Here is an 18,894-nt window from a genome sequence, read left to right on the forward strand (position 1 = left end):
ACCTTTTGTTCCCGCCCAGTGTTCCTTTCACCGTGCAGATAAAATATTCAAGACGTGAATGGATAGCGGAGGAATTTCTGCCAAGAAGCAAGAAATCCTAAAGTTTTTTTTTTTCCCTTCCTTCTCGTCGACAGTCAAGACATTGTTGAAAACAAAACCCGCCATCATCTGCCTTCTCATCTACTAAGTGTACGTCGTCTGTCTGTCGCCGTGGCAAACCAAAGGAGCGTTCATGTCGTGTCTGCCAGATTTGCTTCAAATCTATTATTCATAAATGTCTATTTCATCTATCAGCTCGTAACGTCCCATAGAACCTCGCAAAGCCAAATGTCAGAAGTTTGGTTTTCTCTGCAACTTCTTCTTTGAAATGACGCTTTATGGACAAAAGTCTTGAGACAGAGCCCCCTAATTAATCCAACTCAGGGGTCGGCAACCCAAAATGTTGAAACAGCCAATTTGGACCAAAAACACACAGAACAAAATCTTCTGGAGGCCTTATAGAATTCTTATGGTGCAGGCAACACATGGTGATTGTGTTCAAATTAGCTATTTACTATCACAATGACTATGTTTCACAGGCTGACACAAATCTTTGTGGATAGAAATGTAATTTTTATTCTACACCTTTTTTTAACATTGGAAAACATTAGTAAAACAGAGGCTTCTCTGAGGGTGAGATTACTCCTGGAAATGTCTAACTTAGAATGGCCGAAGGTATATAGATGTGTCTAAGTTAGAGTCCTACTGAAAGCCACTACTAGCCACCACGCAGTCTGATAGTTTATATATCAATGATGAAATATTAACATTGCAACACATGCCAATACGGCCGCTTTAGTTTACTAAATTGCAATTTTACATTTCGCGCGGAAGTATCATGCTAAAACGTTGCGGTATGATGACGTCACGCATTGTAGAGGACATTTTGTTCCAGCACCGTTCACAGCTATAAGTCGTCTCTTTTAATCGCATAATTACACAGTATCATGGACATCTGTGTTGCTGAATCTTTTGCAATTTTTTCAATTAATAATGGAGACGTCAAAGAAGAAAGCTGTAGATGGGAAGCGGTGTATTGCGGCCGCCTTTAGCAACACAAACACAGCCGGTGTTACTTGTTTACATTCCCGAAAGATGACGGTGAAGCTTTACTATGGAACAGAGCGGTCAAGCGAACATGGTTGGATTGGACCACACACACAAAGTACAGTGTATTATGCAGCGATCATTTCCAAAGATCGTGTTTCGAAGACGGTCCCTTGCGAAGGGCACTCGTCGACTGGTGCTGAAAAAAGGTATGGGGCCGACCTTCAGGTTTTACAGGTACGACCATATAATCTCACTAAAACACTAGTAACACAATAAGCAGATAAGGGATTTTCCAGAATTATCCTAGTAAATTTGTCTAATAACATCTGAATGGCTCACACTGTATAGTCTTTTTTTTTTCTAGTCCTTCACTCTCACTTTCCTCATCCAGGAATCTTTCATACTTGCACAAAATAATGGGAATATCGTCGCTTTCTCGGTCCGAATCGCTCTCGCTGCTGGTGGCTATGATTATAAACAATGTTCAGATGTGAGGAGCTCCACAACCCGTGACATCACGCGCACATTGTCTGCTACTTCCGGTACAGGCAAGGCTTTTTTATTAGCAACCAAAAGTTGCGAACTTTATCGTGGATGTTCTCTACTAAATCCTTTCAGCAAAAATATGGCAATATGGCGAAATGATGAAGTATGACACATAGAATGGACCTGCTATCCCCGTTTAAATAAGAACATCTCATTTCAGTAGGCCTTTAAAGGAAACGGCAGGCCGTCCTTTTCTAATGGATTTATTACTATTTTTGGCAAGCTAGGTAATGTTTGCTGTAGTCTATAATGACATGTCACACAAACAACTATCAGACATGCAAATATAAATTAAATACAGTGAGGACATACGTAAATGAGCTCAAATATAGATAAAACGAGGCATAATGATGCAATATTTACATGCAGCTAGCCTAAATAGCATGTTAGCATCGATTAGCTTGCAATATGCCTGATTAGCACTCCACACAAGTCAATAACAACAAAAAAAGCTGACGTTTTTACATTCCCACACAGCATGAAACATTTGTTGGACAAAATGAGACAAAGAAGTGTCATAAAACATGTCTTACTGTGGCTGCGTCTGAGAAAATTGTACACGTAAAAAAAAAAAAACTACGGTGCGTTCAAGGACCGCATAAATTAGTAGGACAAAACGGAAGGTTTGTGTCATGTTTTCTGTCTTACAGAAACAATATTAAAACAAAAATTCTATTTTTTCCCACCATCTTCTCCATTTTTGAAAAAGCTCCATGAAGCCACGAGGGCGGGTTGCCGACCTCCCATCTAGCTGACGACGTTTTGGACCTTTTTGTGCTTCCGAACAGGTTGTTGATGTCACCTTTGCTGTTCCCAGCCCACAACATAATCACCTTTGGGTGGAACTACAAGTAGGGATGGGTACCTTTTACATTTGAACCGACTCGGTACCGATTTCCAAGGTACCTAGGAAACAATACCAGTACTCAACGGTACCATTTTTGGGTGATTTTGTGTGTGTCTTCATGTGTTAATAAATGTTAATTGGTTTATTTATAATAAATTATTTGTTTATTTATAATCATTGAACATTTCACTGGATAACTTGGCTCTAGAGCCATAGGTTTCATACCCCTGGGTTAAAGTGTCCGCCCTGAGATCGGTAGGTCGTGAGTTCAAACCCCGGCCGAGTCATACCAAAGACTATAAAAATGGGACCTGTTACCTCCCTGCTTGGCACTCAGCATCAAGGGTTGGAATTGGGGGTTAAATCAACAAAAATGATTCCCGGGCGCGGCACTGCTGCTGCTCACTGCTCCCCTCACCTCCATGGGGGTAAACAAGGGTGATGGGTCAAATGCAGAGAATAATTTCGTCACACCTAGTATGTGTGTGACAATCATTGCTACTTTAACTTTAATTAAGGTAATGCTAGATAACAATGGTGCTCACAAGCAATATTCACACAAATGTACCCACTTGTGTTGCCATTTCTACAACAAGTCTGTGTATTGAGTCAATTTCAGTTTCTTAATTTGCTCTTCAAGCTGCACACTGACTACTTTAAAGTAACTTAGGTTACAGTTTATAGTATTGTCCCTTTGAGAAGATATAATGAGATGGCTGTTGAAATGTGAGGGATGTACTCACGTTTGTGAGAGTTGTTCCCTCCCACATACCCAAAACATCAGGTCTGCTTAAAGTCCTACTGAAAGCCACTACTAGCGACCACACAGTCTGATAGTTTATATATCAATGATGAAATATTAACATTGCAACACATGACAATACGGCCGCTTTAGTTTACTAAATTGCAATTTTAAATTATCCGCTGAGTTTCTTGAAAACGTCGCGGAATGATGACGTGTGTTTGTGACGTCTCAGGTTGTAGCGGACATATTAGCCCAGCACCACTTACGGCTAAAAGTCGTCTCTTTTCATCGCATAATTACACAGTATTTTGGACATCTGTGTTGCTGAATCTTTTGCAATTTGTTCAATTAATAATGGAGACGTCAAAGAAGAATGCTGTTGGTGGAAAGCGGTGGATTGCAGCTGCTTTTAGCACCGAAACACAGCCGGTGTTTCTTTGTTTGTTGTGAAAGCTTTAACACAGAGCGGCCAAACGAACACGTTTCTCTACGTCAACCAGCAAGTTTTTGGATGGGGAAATTGTGATATTAAGTCGGCTCTTACACATCGAGAGGAGCCAGATGAGGTGGTTCGGGCATCTGGTCAGGATGCCACCCGAACGCCTCCCTAGGGAGGTGTTTAGGGCACGTCCAACCGGTAGGAGGCCACGGGGAAAACCCAGGACACATTGGGAAGATTATGTCTCCCGGTTGGCCTGGGAACGCCTCGGGATCCCCCGGGAAGAGCTAGACGAAGTGGCTGGGGAAAGGGAAGTCTGGGTTTCCCTGCTTAGGCTGTTGCCCCCGCGACCCGACCTCGGATAAGCGGAAGAAGATGAAGAAGTCGGTTCTTACCGGAGACCTGGGTGGATTATGCGACCTCCTCCTGGAGCTGTCAAAAAGGCAGCTGGGATCTTGGCTCCTCCATTGGCTTCTCTCAGAGACACTGGCGTTCACCGTAGCCCTCCGACTTTCAGGTATGACTTTATAATCTCACTAAAACACTATTAACACAATAAGCAGATAAGGGATTTTCCAGAATTATCCTAGTAAATGTGTCTAAAAACATCTGAATCGCTCACACTGCCGTTGCCTTTTTTTGTTTGTTTGTGCTTCACTCTAACTTTCCTCATTCACGAATCTTTCATCTTTGCTCAAATGAATGGGGAACTCGTCGCTTTCTCAGTCTGAATTGCTCTTACTGCTGGTGGCTCACATTGTAAACAATGTTCGGATGTGAGGAGCTCCACAACCCGTGACATCACGCACACATCGTCTGCTACTTCCGGTACAGGCAAGGCTTTTTTATTAGCGACCAAAAGTTGTGAACTTTATCGTGGATGTTCTCTACTAAATCCTTTCAGCAAAAATATGGCAATATTGTGAAATGATGAAGTATAGAATGGAGCTGCTATCCCCGTTTAAATAAGAACATCTCATTTCAGTAGGCCTTTAATACTTCAACTGTGGAACTTCAATGGTTCTGCACAGAAATTACTGGTTAAACTAGCTTGAAATTCCAAGGAAAGTTTTAGAACACTTCTACAATTTATTTCTAAAAATATTACTCAAAACTCTCCAAGTTTGATTGGCATACTAAAGATCAGTGTCCCCGCAGACACAATCTAGTCTTGTCCCAATACTTTTGTCCTTAGTGTTTGAACCTTTCCTGCGCCAGCAAGTGTCGGGCTGGTGACATCATGAGGTGACCCGTGCGACGTCCATGATATTTCGTCCTGTGATTTTGAGTAAGAACGAAAGCCTCGTAGGACTAATATGTTCTTTCTGTGCAACAGCAGTTCAATAAAGACCGAGTCTTAGCTTTGTGCTGCTCTAAAAACTGTTCATGCTTACGGTTGTGTGCTTACATTGCAAATGTTATTTTAATACTTACACCCCCTCAAGTGCAAAGCGATCGTAGAGGCTTGTATTGATGTACGAGCGTGGCACTTTTATCAATCCTCCAGCACATGTCAATCATCAGTAAAGTCCCCCCCCCCCCCACCCTCAGGAAAGACTGGAGTTAGCTGAGGGATTGAAGGAACAAGGTGATGCTTCTCCTTATCTCGTCACCTCATATGGATTCCTCTGGCTCCGGGCAGATTAGCGTAGGTATACAAATTTCCCCTGTGCGCAGTTTCTCACAAAAGCGTCAATAAATATCAGGGTGTGCACAGAATAAAAACCGCCACGTGAGTCTATTGAGGTGCAACATCGCTGCAGAGCCACCGTTCATCCAGTGAGGAGACTTTAGCGATTGGGTGCGTATTTGTTAGTCGCGCACTATGTGACGGACAAGAAGCCCTGTTAGGTGTGAACTCCTGCCATCACTCACATGGTCACACCTTCAAACAACATGAGTGCACACACACGTTCACTGCCAAACACTCTCAGGAGGTGTACAACTGTTAGAAATCACAGGAGTGGAAAAAAAATCCCAACAAAAAAACCTGTGAGCTCCGTCATTGTGAGTGAAATTAACGCTGCTATTTATAGACGTGGAGGACAGGACGCAAGGTTTAACATTGAACAGGATTATTACTCTTCTTTTCTCCAATCGGACTGGACTAATTCATACCATTAGAGAATGAAAAGGAGAGGTACAGAGGGGGATGATTTGCAATTTGTGGCCATGTGAAAGACAATGACATCACCATGGCAACCACATTGTGTTGCAGGCGAGAAGTCCAGAACAATTTCCCCCCATAGGATTCAAGCACAGGCCGTGAACTAACTATAAGTGATTTTTTTTTTAATGAATTGAATAATCTCGGTTTTTCCGACTTTCGGACATGTTCAATTGTGCGGCCAGAAACGAGTTAAACATTTTGGAATGTCATTCGAAAAAAATAAGCCATTAATCAATAGAATATCCATCCATCCATTTTCTACCGCTTATTTCCTTTGGGGTGGCGGGGGGCGCTGGTGCCTATCTCAGCTACAATCGGGCGGAAGGTGGGGTACACCCTGGACAAGTCGCCACCTCATCGCAGGGCCAACAGAGATAGACAACATTCACACTTACAGGTGCTGGTCATATTATTAGAATATCATGAAAAAGTTGATTTATTTCATTAATTCCATTTAGAAAGTCAAACTTGTAGAATGTATACATTCATTCCAAACAGACTGATACATTTCAAGTGTTTTTTTGCCAAAAACGAGATGATTATAGCTGACAACCAATGAAAACCCTAAATTCAACATCTCAGAAAATGAGAATATGGTGAAAAGGTCAGATATTGAAGACACCTGGTGCCACACTCTAATTAGCTAACTCACTCAAAACACCTGGAAAAGCTTTTAAATGGTCTCCCGTTTTGATTCTGTATGACACACAATCATGGGGAAGACTGCTGACTTGACAACGGTCCAAAAGATGACCATTGATACTTTAAAGAAGGAGGGCAAGACACAAAAAGTCATTGCCAAAGAGGTTGGATGTTCCCAGAGCTCTGTGTCCAAGCACATTAATAGAGAGGCCAAGGGAAGACAAAGATGTGCTAGAAAAAAGTGTACAAGCAAGAGGGATAACCGCGCCCTGGAGAGGATTGTCAAACAAAACCGATTCAAAAATGTGGGGGAGATCCACAAAGAGTGGACTGCAGCTGGAGTCAGTGCTTCAAGAACCACCACGCACCGACGTATGCAAGATATGGGCTTCAGCTGTCACATTCCTTGTGTAAAGCCACTCTTGAATAAGAGACAATGTCAAAAGCGTCTCGCCTGGGCCCAGGACAAAAAGGACTGGACTGCTGCTGAGTGGTCCAAAGTTATGTTTTCAGATGAAAGTAAATGTTGTATCTCCTTTGGAAATCAAGGTCCCAGAGTCTGGAGGAAGACAGGAGAGGCACAGAATCCACGGTGCCTGAAGTCCAGTGTCAAATGTCCACAATGGGTAATGGTCTGGGGTGCCATGTCATCTGCTGGTGTTGGTCCACTGTGTTTCCTGAGGTCTAGGGTCAATGCAGCAGTCTACCAGGAAGTTTTACAACACTTTATGCTGCCTGCCGCGGACCAATTTTATGGAGGTGAAGATTTCATTTTCCAACATGACTTGGCACCTGCACACAGTGCCAAATCTACCAGTACCTGCTTTAAGGACCATGGTATCCCTGTTCTTGATTGGCCTGCAAACTCACCTGACCTTAACAATTGTATGAAAACTATTGTGAAGCGGAAGATGCCAGATGCCAGAGCCAACAATGCTGAAGAGCTGAAGGCCACTATTAAAGCAAGCTGGGCTCTCATAACACCTGAGGGTGCAACAGACTGCTGGACTCCATGTATTGCTGCAGCAGTTCAGGCACAAGGAGCTGCAACTAAGTATTGATTGCCGTACATGCTGAAACTTTACATCTTCATACTTTTCAGTTGGCCCACATTTCTAAAAAATATTTGTTGGTACTAGTCGTAACTAATATTCTAATTTTCTGAGATACTGAATTTGGGATTTTCAGTAATTGTCAGTACTAATCATCAAAATTCAAAGAAATAAACATTTCAAATATATCACTATGTGTGTAATGAATCGATATAATATGTAAGTTTCACCTTCTGAATATAATTACTGAAATAAATCAACTTTTTCATGATATTCTAATAATATGACGAGCACCTGTACATTCACACACTAGGGCCAATTTTTTTTTTTACTGTTGCCAATCAACCTATCCCCAGGTGCATGTCTTTGGAGGTGGGAGGAAGCCGGAGAACCCGGAGGGAACCCACGCAGTCACGGGGAGAACATGCAAACTCCACACAGAAAGATCCCGAGCCCGGGATTGAACCCTGACTACTCAGGACCTTCGTATTGTGAGGCAGACGCACTAACCCTTCTTCCACCGTGAAGCCCCAATAGAATATTTAGCAATAAAATAAATATGTATATATATAAACATATATATATATAAACATATATATATATATATATATATATATATATATATATATATATTATATATATATATGAATAATTTCAAAATTTGAACAACATATTTTTTTATTGCTAAATATATATATATATATATATATATATATATATATATTTAGCAATTAAAAAAATATGTTGTTCAAATTTTGAAATTATTTTTATATCCCTGATTTTCCCATTTAAGGAAGGGATCCTTTTGTTATTTAAAATATTCAACTTAGCAGCCAGGATGTCAGTACCGCTGTCCCATGTTGTGCATCCAGTATATTTTTCTCTATAGTCTTCATCATGTTTTTCTTTTTTTATAATATAAATGTATTTAAATGGTAAAATGGGTTATACTTGTATAGCACTTTTCTACCTTCAAGGTACTCACAGCGCTTTGACACTACTTCCACATTCACATGTACAATCACACACTGATGGCGGGAGCTGCTATGCAAGGCCCTAACCAGGACCCATCAGGAGCAAGGGTGACATGTCTTGCTCAAGGACGGACATGACGAAGTTGGTAGAAGGTGGGGATCAAACCAGGAACCCTCAGGTTGCTGGCACGGCCACTCTTCCAACCGTGCCACGCTGTATAATTAAAGTAATTTAAAAAAGTCAAATACAAATAAGGCAACAAAAGAAGTGTGACTTCTGTGTGATCATGTTTTGTTTTAGTCATGTTCGGTTTGGTTTTTGGACTCTTTGTGCACTTTTGTTTGTTGTCACCATGACTACCCATTAGTTTTCAGCTGTCCTCATGTCTCGCACCTGTTTTCACTGATCATGTCACTGCTATTTAAGCCGGTCTGTTTCTGTTCTTCGTGCTGGCAACATCACCTTCTACCACCATCTATCACCCTCGATACCTCTGCTCACGTCATGCCATGTTACCTCCACTCAGCTTCATGTCATGTTCCACAGTTCCATGCTAAGTAAGTTTTTGTTTATAGTTCATAGTTTCTGTCTTTTTGCAAGTCTTTGTTTTCATTAGTCAAGTTTGTTCTCCGCCATTGTGCGCGCCTTTTGTTTGTTCCTGTTTTTTTAGTTATAGTGTTAAAATAAAAAAAAGTCTTTACATTCACGTCTTGCCCGCGCTAACTTTCTTTTGCCTTCTGGAAAAACAAACCCCAAAGTCCACTCCAATCGCTTTGCACCTCGGGAAAACAATCCACGCCCAAGTCCTAGTCTTGACAAGAAGTATACCACGCTTCTCTTTTGACGATATGAGCATTTACATCAACAATATGATTTGCCTGAGGACTAAATAAAAACTTTTTGGAGCCTTGTTGTTTCTCTCCACCTGCTGATAGGATTTTCCTTTAAAAGCCAAAATCTTAGCCTTGACTTTTGGTGTAATGGACGTGTCTGTTCCCTCCTCTCGGGCGGCCTGGCCTGGACCAAATCTTAGCTCCCTGTAGCTTGTTACTGCCCATTGCTGGTGATTCGCCTGGCAGTTGGCAACACAACTCGGTTGCGGCCACTCCTCCCATGAGACAAGAATCATATTTCCATACCTTAATATGTTCGGGTTGCAGACTCGGCGCCGACTCAAGCACTTGGCGGCCAAAGAGGCAGATTTGTAGTAGACTGCCTGGCACAAGACGCTGTAATTGGTGTCTGTCCAGTGTTTGACGACCAACCTTCACTTCCTTGTCAATTTTAAAATATTTCCACAATTCCCGTGAGTAGAGCAGCCCCATGCTGCACAACGGGGCATTTTTACACCACAAGGCTTTTTTCTTTTAGTTAACTTTTTGTGGTGGTGTCACTGTGACGGATTGTAACCCTCACTCCCTGACAAGCCAAGAGTCGTGCTGGACGACTTGTTGACAGCTCAGGCTTCGTTGGCTCGCCCTCTCAATTCTCAATCTGTGGGCCCTGGTTCGATCCATGAAGAGTGAGAAGGTGGCGGACCGAGGCGGGTTACCAACATGTGGAGTAGGAGTTAATTCCTTTAGAACGCCTGCCCCCCCCCCCTCAAATATCCAGTAAGGACCAAAATTAGGTAATCAGTTTTTCTCAGGTTAAGTTAAAGTACCAATGATTGTCACACACACACTTGGTGTGGTGAAATTTGTCTTTTCCATCCCCTTAATCACCCCCTGGGAGGTGAGGGGAGCAGTGGGCAGCAGCGGTGGCCGCGCCCGGGAATCATTTATGGTGATTAAACCCCCAATTCCAACCCTGGATGCTGAGTGCCAAGCAGGGAGGTAATGGGTCCCATTTTTATAGTCTTTGGTATGACTTTGCCACATTTTCTTTCCATCGTTCTTTACCATCATTTTACACACAATCTGTGTTGATTTTTATAAAAACACAATGTATTTTCTTAAGTTTGGGTCCTGAGAACTTCCTTGAACTGCTTCCTTCACTTGCTGACTGAGCTGAGGCCTTCTGGGTGTCTTCGATACAGTGTGATCTTTATTGTGTTCAGGATGGAGGGTTCTTGCTGTAGAAGCTCAGGGCCCAACCAGACGAATGCTCTTTGCATGTTGCACACGGGGGAAGCCTGGGTTCTGTGATGCACGAGTATCTTCAGGGACACGCTCTAATTAACGGCTTGACCTCCTCACGGTAGCCCCCTTCTGTGAGTTAACATTTAGCAGGGCGCCCTCCGGAGATGCACACACAAGTGCATTCATTAAAAGAGGAGACAGTGATATTAATGAGATCCCGTCAGCGTTAGGTGCAAGTTTCTTTTTCTTTTATTTGCCAACATTTTCCATTCAAGAACTGATACATTTCTCAACTCGGGGGGAAGGAAGAAGCCAAAAGGATCACGTTTAAAGCAATAAAAAGCTCACACACATCAAAATGCATCAGATAAGCTCCTGCTTATGGGCAAAGGCAACCGGCTGTCCCTTCTTGTTCAATCGCTTAAGAGCAGCAGGACGGGACGTCGCTTTGCCAGCGTCTGCAAATCCATCAAGGTGAGATGAGGTGACTTAAAAAAGAAAACGTGCCTGGGGAAAGGGTGTCCCTCAGTTGAACGCTTTTGTCCCACAACAAATCCAGTGAGTGTCGCTCAGTGCTGCTGATTCTCACGTCTTCAGTTGGACTTGGACCAGATCTTTCCGCTGCCTCGCAGCCTGGCGAGTAGAGAATGATGTCATCGGTTATTTGGTAAACAAATAATGGGGAGGAGGGGAAGGCTGGATGCTGATTTGGTGATATGGACAAGGACTCGCTCACATAGTCACATCCTTTCCGCAGCTTTTTAAAGATGAGTGTCAGAATTCTTTAATTCCAGGATTGAGGTTAAGCTATCATTAATTGGGATTTCAAAAACATCTTCTTCCAGGTCCGTACAAGAGGGGGTTCAGTCAAAATGTGGCCATAAAATCAGGGCTTTGTCCTGTCGGGCAGGAAACAACGTGGACGGAGAGGATTGCTTGAAGCGCGCAGGCTGGTTCAGGTGACATTTGACAATCCATGGACAGATGTGCAGTTGGAAGCCGGTAATGGGGGCGGCCCACAACAACCCTGACAGCCACTTACAGCAGCAGCTGGCTTTTTAGTGTTCATTGAACAAAAAGTGTGCACCCACAGAATTAACTTTGCTCTCTGCGAGAACATTGGACTAATGGCTTTCATTTAACGTTGAAGGAGACACTTTGCGGTGTTGTCGTTACTCGACCAATGCATATTTATAAAGGCACACTTACAAACGCTCCACAGGAAACTATTTAAAGAACTTCAGCCTACCTTTTAATGACAATTCCTGTTTTGACTTGTAAAATGTCAGAAAAGAAGTCCTAAAAAGCTCCAATCAAGCTTTAAAAAAAAAAAAAAAAAAAAAAAAAAGACTCACCCTTTTACTTTAGAACTTTTTTTGCCCGGCTGTCGCGGTTCCTGAGAGGAGGCGGGATCCCGCGGTTCGGCTGGCTGGTCCGCATCCTGATTGGATGCTGCTCCGGCGGGGGCAGGGCCTGAAGATGGCGAGGCGGCACTGGCTTTCAGTGTCTTCTGTAAGTTTGACACCTGTGGGAGGGGTTCAAGTCATGACTTTATTCTTCCTAAAAACAATCTCCTGTTAAATTGTGACTAATCACGGTGAAGGCACAGTAAAAGGTCTCCTATTACACAAAATGTACTTTTTAATGATGTTTTAAGGTACTACTTGTCCCTGGAGTCTGTTAATGAGCACTAAATGTGAGAAAAATCTATCATCCTCAAACTCTAATGGTCTAACTAATGGTCTATTGGTCACTTTTGAAGTTCAGGGGTTTTATAACGAACTTCCTCTTTGCTACTTCCCACACCCAGTGTATAAGACCATCTTTTCAAGGGTGACATTTGTAAAAAATAAAAGTAGGCTTTGCTACACAACTTAAAACAAAGCTCTGCAAAGATGAAGTGAAGTATATTTATATAGCACTTTTCTCTAGTGAATCAAAGCGCTTTACATTGTGAAACCCAATATCTAAGTTACATTTTTAAACAAGTGTGGGTGTGGCACTGGGAGCAGGTGGGTAAAGCGTCTTGCCCAAGGACACAACGGCAGTGACCAGGTTGGCAGAAGCGGGAATCGAACCTGGAACCCTCAAGTTGCTGGCACGGCCACTCTACCAACCGAGCCGTACCACCCCAAATGAAAATGAAAAGAAGCTTAAGTTTGATAATCTTATTTTCTTCAGTGAATAGTCTAACTTAGCATAATGTTGCTTTCTTTGCTTTAAAGCAGAGCTAGGCTAGTATTAGAAAGTTTTGTGTGTTCATTTGCTACTCCTGAATGTAACAGCATTATTATTGATGAATAACATCTATTATTGCAGCGTTACAGTGCATATGTAACTTAACAAGTGGATGACATGAATGAACAAAGCAATTAGCATAAAGCTACATACCTACAACACAGCAAGTTCCCAGTACAACTTACTAAAAGCACTTACACTGTACATTCCAGAATCAAGGCTGGTTTTACACATATGGAAAAAGGAGTATGAGAGCTTTAGATGACTTTTTAACCTCAGCATAAACATTCTTGGCTAGTGGCAATAGTTTGTGGTAATCGTGACCTTTACCCAATTAGACACATCGGTTTATATTGTGCAAGTTGGTAACAAATGGGAAGAAATTTCATAGAGGCGCTCCTGAAAGATGACTTTCCTAAAAGAGAAACAATCAACCAGCAAACATAATAACTGAATATACAACAGCTAAGTAAAAAAGAAAAGATAGTATTCAGTTAGGATTTTCTTCTTCTTATTATTAAATATCACAAGTAGCCTGCGGGACAAATGAAGGCTGCTGAATAAGTCATATTGCCTGTAATCATAAAGAAAAAGAAGGACTCAAGCCTTCATCACTGACCTCGGTTTCCACTTGAACTTTGACTTTCAGCTGGCTCTCTCTGTACTGGTTTGCCCGGGAGACTTGCTCTTCGATGCCGCACAGCACCGCCTCGCAGCCTGTGCACCTGTGAGCAAGAAGGGGGAGACCGCTGTGAGGGTAACGGCTAAACCAGAAGTGTGCCTGGCGACAAAATGGGGCGATTACTGACCACTCCTGCAGCGTGTTAACAATGTTAGGGAGCTCGTTGGGGCCGAGGTCGCGACCCACGCTGCAGTCCACCTCCACTTGCTGATTCCGCTGGTCCAACTTGCCCTGGATGATGTCGCAGTAGACGGCCTCAATGAGCAGGTCCTCTAATTCGCGCACGTTCTTCAACTCCAGCTGTTGCAGCAGCAGCGAGTACGGCAGACACTGAGGGGGAAACAAACAAAAACCTTTATCCTGAGCCTGGAAGCCGTGGAGTTGTCGGTTACTTTTGTGGAAAATAAAACTGTAATATTACATGCCACGGCTTGCTCTGTAGCTTTAATGTTGCTGGCAGACGAGAGGCATTTAACAATGCACCGGGCAATTAGAGACTTCAGGCTTGTGACAATAAAAAGCAGCAATGCATGACGCAAGAGACAAAGGGAACAACCTCAGAAGGAAGCTAACAAGGACACAGGTGGTGTCAGTTAGTCATTGAATATGAGCAGAGAAAGGAAAGTGGAAAGGTGCAAATAAGACACGCTTTCATCACCTTCGTCCTGCAGTTTGACTGAAAATAATATGTCATGTACTACGTAGCCTGCGTCTGACAAAGAACGAGACAATACAGGCAAATACAAGATGACACACCGCAGTGTGGAAAAAAAGAAAAAGCGGTACCTTGAGGTTGGAAGCCAAGCTGATGATGGAAAGATGGCGAAGTTTGTTTCTCTGGGCTGGGGTCAATTCTGGGAGAGAAGCTTCTCTCTCTAAACAGCATGGAATACAAGTAGAAACATTAGTCAGTCAAAAATCCAATTCAAGGGCTATCTCCAAAAATATATCTTTACAAAGAGTTTTGATTGACACTATCAGACAGGTATTATGCAATCGTCACACTTGTGTAAACGTCCATGGCCCATTTGCAAAAAGAGACTAAAAAAACATGAAAGGAAAACAAATAGGTTTAGAACTACAAACTATTTTCTTCCGGCGTGTTTTTTTGTAAGGTTGTGTGTGTGTGTGTGTTTGTGTGTGTGTGTGTGTATATAAACAGGACAAAAGTTTTGGACATAACTTCTCATTCCCAACACAACAGAAGGTCCCAACCACATTGACAAAGCAAGAAAGTCCACTAATCAACACTAGCTATGATTTTTAGGTTAATTACTTTTTAATGAAAAACAGTATTTTTTACCACTGGATTATCAAAAATCGTACTCATTACGGGGAAATGCAAGTTGTTGGCAGATCCGTCTTTTTATCCAAAGAGACAGATAAAGATTTTAACACACATTGTAAGTCGGGAAAAACAAACAAAAACGGAAAATATTTTTTTTATATTTTCACAGAGATAAAAGACGGATTTCCGACTAATTATATATATATATATATATATATATATATATATATATATATATACACATATATATATATATATATATATATACACATATATATAAACACACACACACGCGCGCACACACACCTCTTCAACAGCTGAACCTCCAATAGTATTTAGGCGTGTGGTCTATTAAAGCAAATTATTCTCTAATTTCTGTCGTAAAAAAACTGTTGACATCAACAGCTGTGGCTGTAGACAACCTACTGGTGTATATTTTGTTACCGGTAACTCCACAAGATCGCAGAAGCTGTATTTGAATGGGACATTAATCTTAGGGCTGGGTTAAATCGAATTTGAACTACCATATTTCCTTGAATTGCCGCAGGACATATAGTATGCACCTGCCTTGAATTACTGCCGGGTCAAACTCGCTTCCCAAAATAATTAGTGCATGCTTAGTATTACCGCCTGGTCAAACTCGTGACGTGTGACACTTCCCCTGTCATCATTTCCCCTGTCATCATTTTCAAAATGGAGGAGGGTGATTTCAATGCCGGTAATTAGAAATCCCATAAAGGGAAGAACACAAAGAGCTATTCAGTAGGATTTAAGGTCCAAGCTTACATCACACTCAAATTTTTACTGCATACCTTTGGTAAGTGCCTGAGTGAGAAGAGGTTTTACAATAATTAGCACATGCTTACTTTTACCGCATGCCTTTGGTAAGCGCAGGAGTGAGAATTCTGAATCGCACAACGTATTTGTATCGATTTTTTCCCACACCCCTAATATTTAACATGTTCCATCGTAATATGTGTGCACTTGGAAAAAAGTGAAATAGACACATTTCATTTTCACGAATGTATTGCCATCAGCAATCATGACAGCTAAACAACTTTAAGTTAAAGCTCATTCTGCTGTATAACTTATTTACAAAATATTGGGGCTTCATTTTCTCTGTTTCAAGGAATAGTTTATTTTGTGGTAAATCTAAAAGGTATAAAAACAGTTATTGTAGTCATGCTCATGCTCCTTTTGTGTTAAACAAATGCTTTGCCCGTATTCTACATAAAGGTGCTTTCAAATTAACATTAAAGAGTCCTTAATGTTTAAACCTGGGGTCCCAAAACTTTTTGACCCGGAGGTCGCAATGCATTAAAACAATTTGGCCGAGCGCACAATTGCCGCGCGCTCGCCCGACAAAGTAGAGTACAGTAGAGTTATTGAGTCCTTTTAGCTGATTGGAGACATAGCTTACACTGCTCGTGGGTCCACGACGATGACCTATGTTGTGTTACAGTACAGTTTGGAAACAATTAAGGTGTGTAAATAAACATTTACAAAATATTTCCGTGTAAATAACTAATTTCACAAGATAAATATCTTCGGCTTGTAGTCCGGTGGGTGCGCTCTATAGTCCGAAAAATACGGTAATGTACTTAGAACCTTATGAATAAAAATCTCATTGATTTGGAATATTGGCCATGATATCCAGGCCAGGTCTATACTATTCCAAATCTTGAGGTGATGATTACATGACTCCCGAATCAAACCGATTCTTGCAATATATTATTTGTTGTTATTATTATTATATATAATTATTATATTGTTAAGTATATTTCAAACACACATACGGTAACAATATGATAGATTGCATATTCCCATTTTCTCATTACAACATTTCCAAAAAGGAGGAGTATCTTATTTAATCCTACCCGTTTTCCACTTCAAAGCAATTACAAACACATTTGTTCACTTTCTGTTTTTCATTTGTAAAACAATTGAATCCATTCATCCACGTGCTACCGCATGTCCACTGATTAATAAATACAAAAGTTCTCATAAATAGTTTTCAGTAAGGTTCAAGATGTTTATCAGGATTCTTCTTCTTTGTACTTTGTAAACACATTAGGTTTTAACAGTTTCTTAAACTGGATCATATTTGGTATAGGAATTCAAATGAAATGTTTTCAAAACGGGCTACAGGTTAAAAAAACTTATTTTGCTACTGATGTATGATGTATTCCTGCAAAGTGTAAGCATAAAAATGGCCTAAAAAGTATATTTTTAACAAGTTTTACTTCCATCCATCCATCCATTTTCTACCGCTTATTCCCTTTTGGGGTCGCAGGGGGCGCTGGCGCCTATCTCAGCTAAAAGTCTTAATCAATTCAGAATCGTAATAAGAATCGTGATAAAACAAAATTACCACAGGTATTTCAAGTATTGTGAGTTGTCAGTATCTAGCGTTTTAGGTACCTCTGCATGCGCTTTAAAATGTTGTTTGCACTCCACTGATGTGAAACTCATGCATGTTACGCCGTACTGTGTATGATTAACTCATTCATGGCATTAATTTGCTGGATAAGCAGTTTGCTTAGTTCTACTATTACAACATTGGCTCTGTTGCTGCATGTGCAATATACAATGTATCAAAATCTATTGGAATATTTAACCTTCTATTATAACAATGTGGTAAGTAATATATTATTTTCAAAAGAAAGACGTGGAGAGTCAGCACTTCAAGCATTTCTATTGTGATGGGAAAAATTATACTTTTACAGTATCGATATATCGATATACTCAATATAATGCGGCTTTGTCTCTGTGCGATATAGAAAATGACTATATCGTGATATTCGAGTATACATTCTCATGCAGTTGCTTTTAGCTGCGGGCATAACACCACAGGCTCTTCCCACTCTGTTGTCTCTCCTCAGACAGCAAGCGCACCTTTTTACACACGTCACATACTGTCATGTCAAACGTCACATACTGTCATGTCAAACGTCACATACGTATACGTCCTCGCAGAGCAAAAGAGGTAGCAGCATGGGTTACTTTAGCTGTGGTGCTAGCGGTAATACGAGAGAAAGAAGGTGCGAATCTGGTGACAAGTGAAGGAAGAACTAATTCCCAAGAAAAACATCAGGGGGTCCATCATCTGGAGGTGGTTTGGCTTCAAGTGGGAATATGTCAAACAGACAGTAGTCATTTGTCAAGTGTGGTGCTAAAGCGTTGCTACCAAAAGTAGCATTACTGCTAATATGTAGCATCATTTGAAAAGGCATCTGCTAGAGAATGAAGAGTATATACTCCGCATGTCAACATCTCCATTCGGTGCCACATGCCCACAAACTCATGCACAAAAGTGCACTTTATTTGTTCCAAACTATCGTCGTGGCTTTCTGTACAAAGTACAAAAAGTGCACTTTGATTAAGTGTTGTTTTCATATCTCATCTTAGTGACATCTTGCACAAAAGTGCACTAATAGCTGGTTTTAAAATGTCTCTGACAATCTTGCACTTTCTGTTTTGAAAATGACATGAATGTTTGTGCCACTGCTTAATGACTGTTTAATAAATACAGTTTTGGTCAATTGACTTAGTTGTGATTTCCTTCTCTGCATGAAAGTTTAAATGTATCATATATGAATGCAGTATGAAGAACAATGTTCTAATGTAGACACATACCAGGGTTTCCCACACATTTATTTGTGGCGGCCTGCTACGAAAGAATTACGGCCGCCACAAATAGATTTAAAAAAAAAAATAATAATAATAATAATTATATATATATATTTTTTTCTTTTCGGCTTTTGACTCGCTTGACCGCTCATAAAAGCAATGGGACACTGTCTGTGAATGGAGCTTGTAGTTACAACTCCGGTGCAGTAGGTGGCGGTAGCCTACTATGCATTGTAACTCCGCCAATGTAATTATATTCCAACTCCGCGTTCATCTTGGTCATCGCTTGCACTTTCTGTTTTGGAAATGACATGAATGTTTGTGCCACCGCTTAATAACTGTTTAATAAATACAGTTTTGGTCAATTGACTTAGTTGTGATTTCCTTCTCTGCTCTAAAGTTTAAAAGGAGCATATATTAATGCAGTATGAAGAAGAATGTTTTAATGTAGACACATAGAATCATCATAC

At 41.1% G+C, this 18,894-nt stretch overlaps 1 protein-coding gene across 2 annotated transcripts in view; it reads right to left on the bottom strand.

The window, feature by feature from the left end:
- Positions 1–18,894, bottom strand: part of cops7a (COP9 constitutive photomorphogenic homolog subunit 7A) — a 96,390-nt gene that overhangs the window by 56,248 nt on the left and 21,248 nt on the right. The window contains exons 5-9 of one of the 2 annotated variants that reach the window (XM_061914842.1): positions 14,293–14,381; positions 13,634–13,836; positions 13,444–13,549; positions 11,942–12,111; positions 10,813–11,219 (exon numbers count right to left, since the gene is read on the bottom strand). In XM_061914842.1, the coding sequence (XP_061770826.1) occupies positions 11,180–11,219; positions 11,942–12,111; positions 13,444–13,549; positions 13,634–13,836; positions 14,293–14,381 (608 nt within the window). In that variant the 3' untranslated portion in view covers positions 10,813–11,179. Of the gene's footprint in view, positions 1–10,812; positions 11,220–11,941; positions 12,112–13,443; positions 13,550–13,633; positions 13,837–14,292; positions 14,382–18,894 lie in introns of those variants that run through there. The other variant, XM_061914841.1, reaches the window with a different exon arrangement.

Source organism: Nerophis ophidion, linkage group LG11, assembly GCF_033978795.1.
Source record: "Nerophis ophidion isolate RoL-2023_Sa linkage group LG11, RoL_Noph_v1.0, whole genome shotgun sequence".
Classification (NCBI taxonomy): Eukaryota; Metazoa; Chordata; class Actinopteri; order Syngnathiformes; family Syngnathidae; genus Nerophis; species Nerophis ophidion.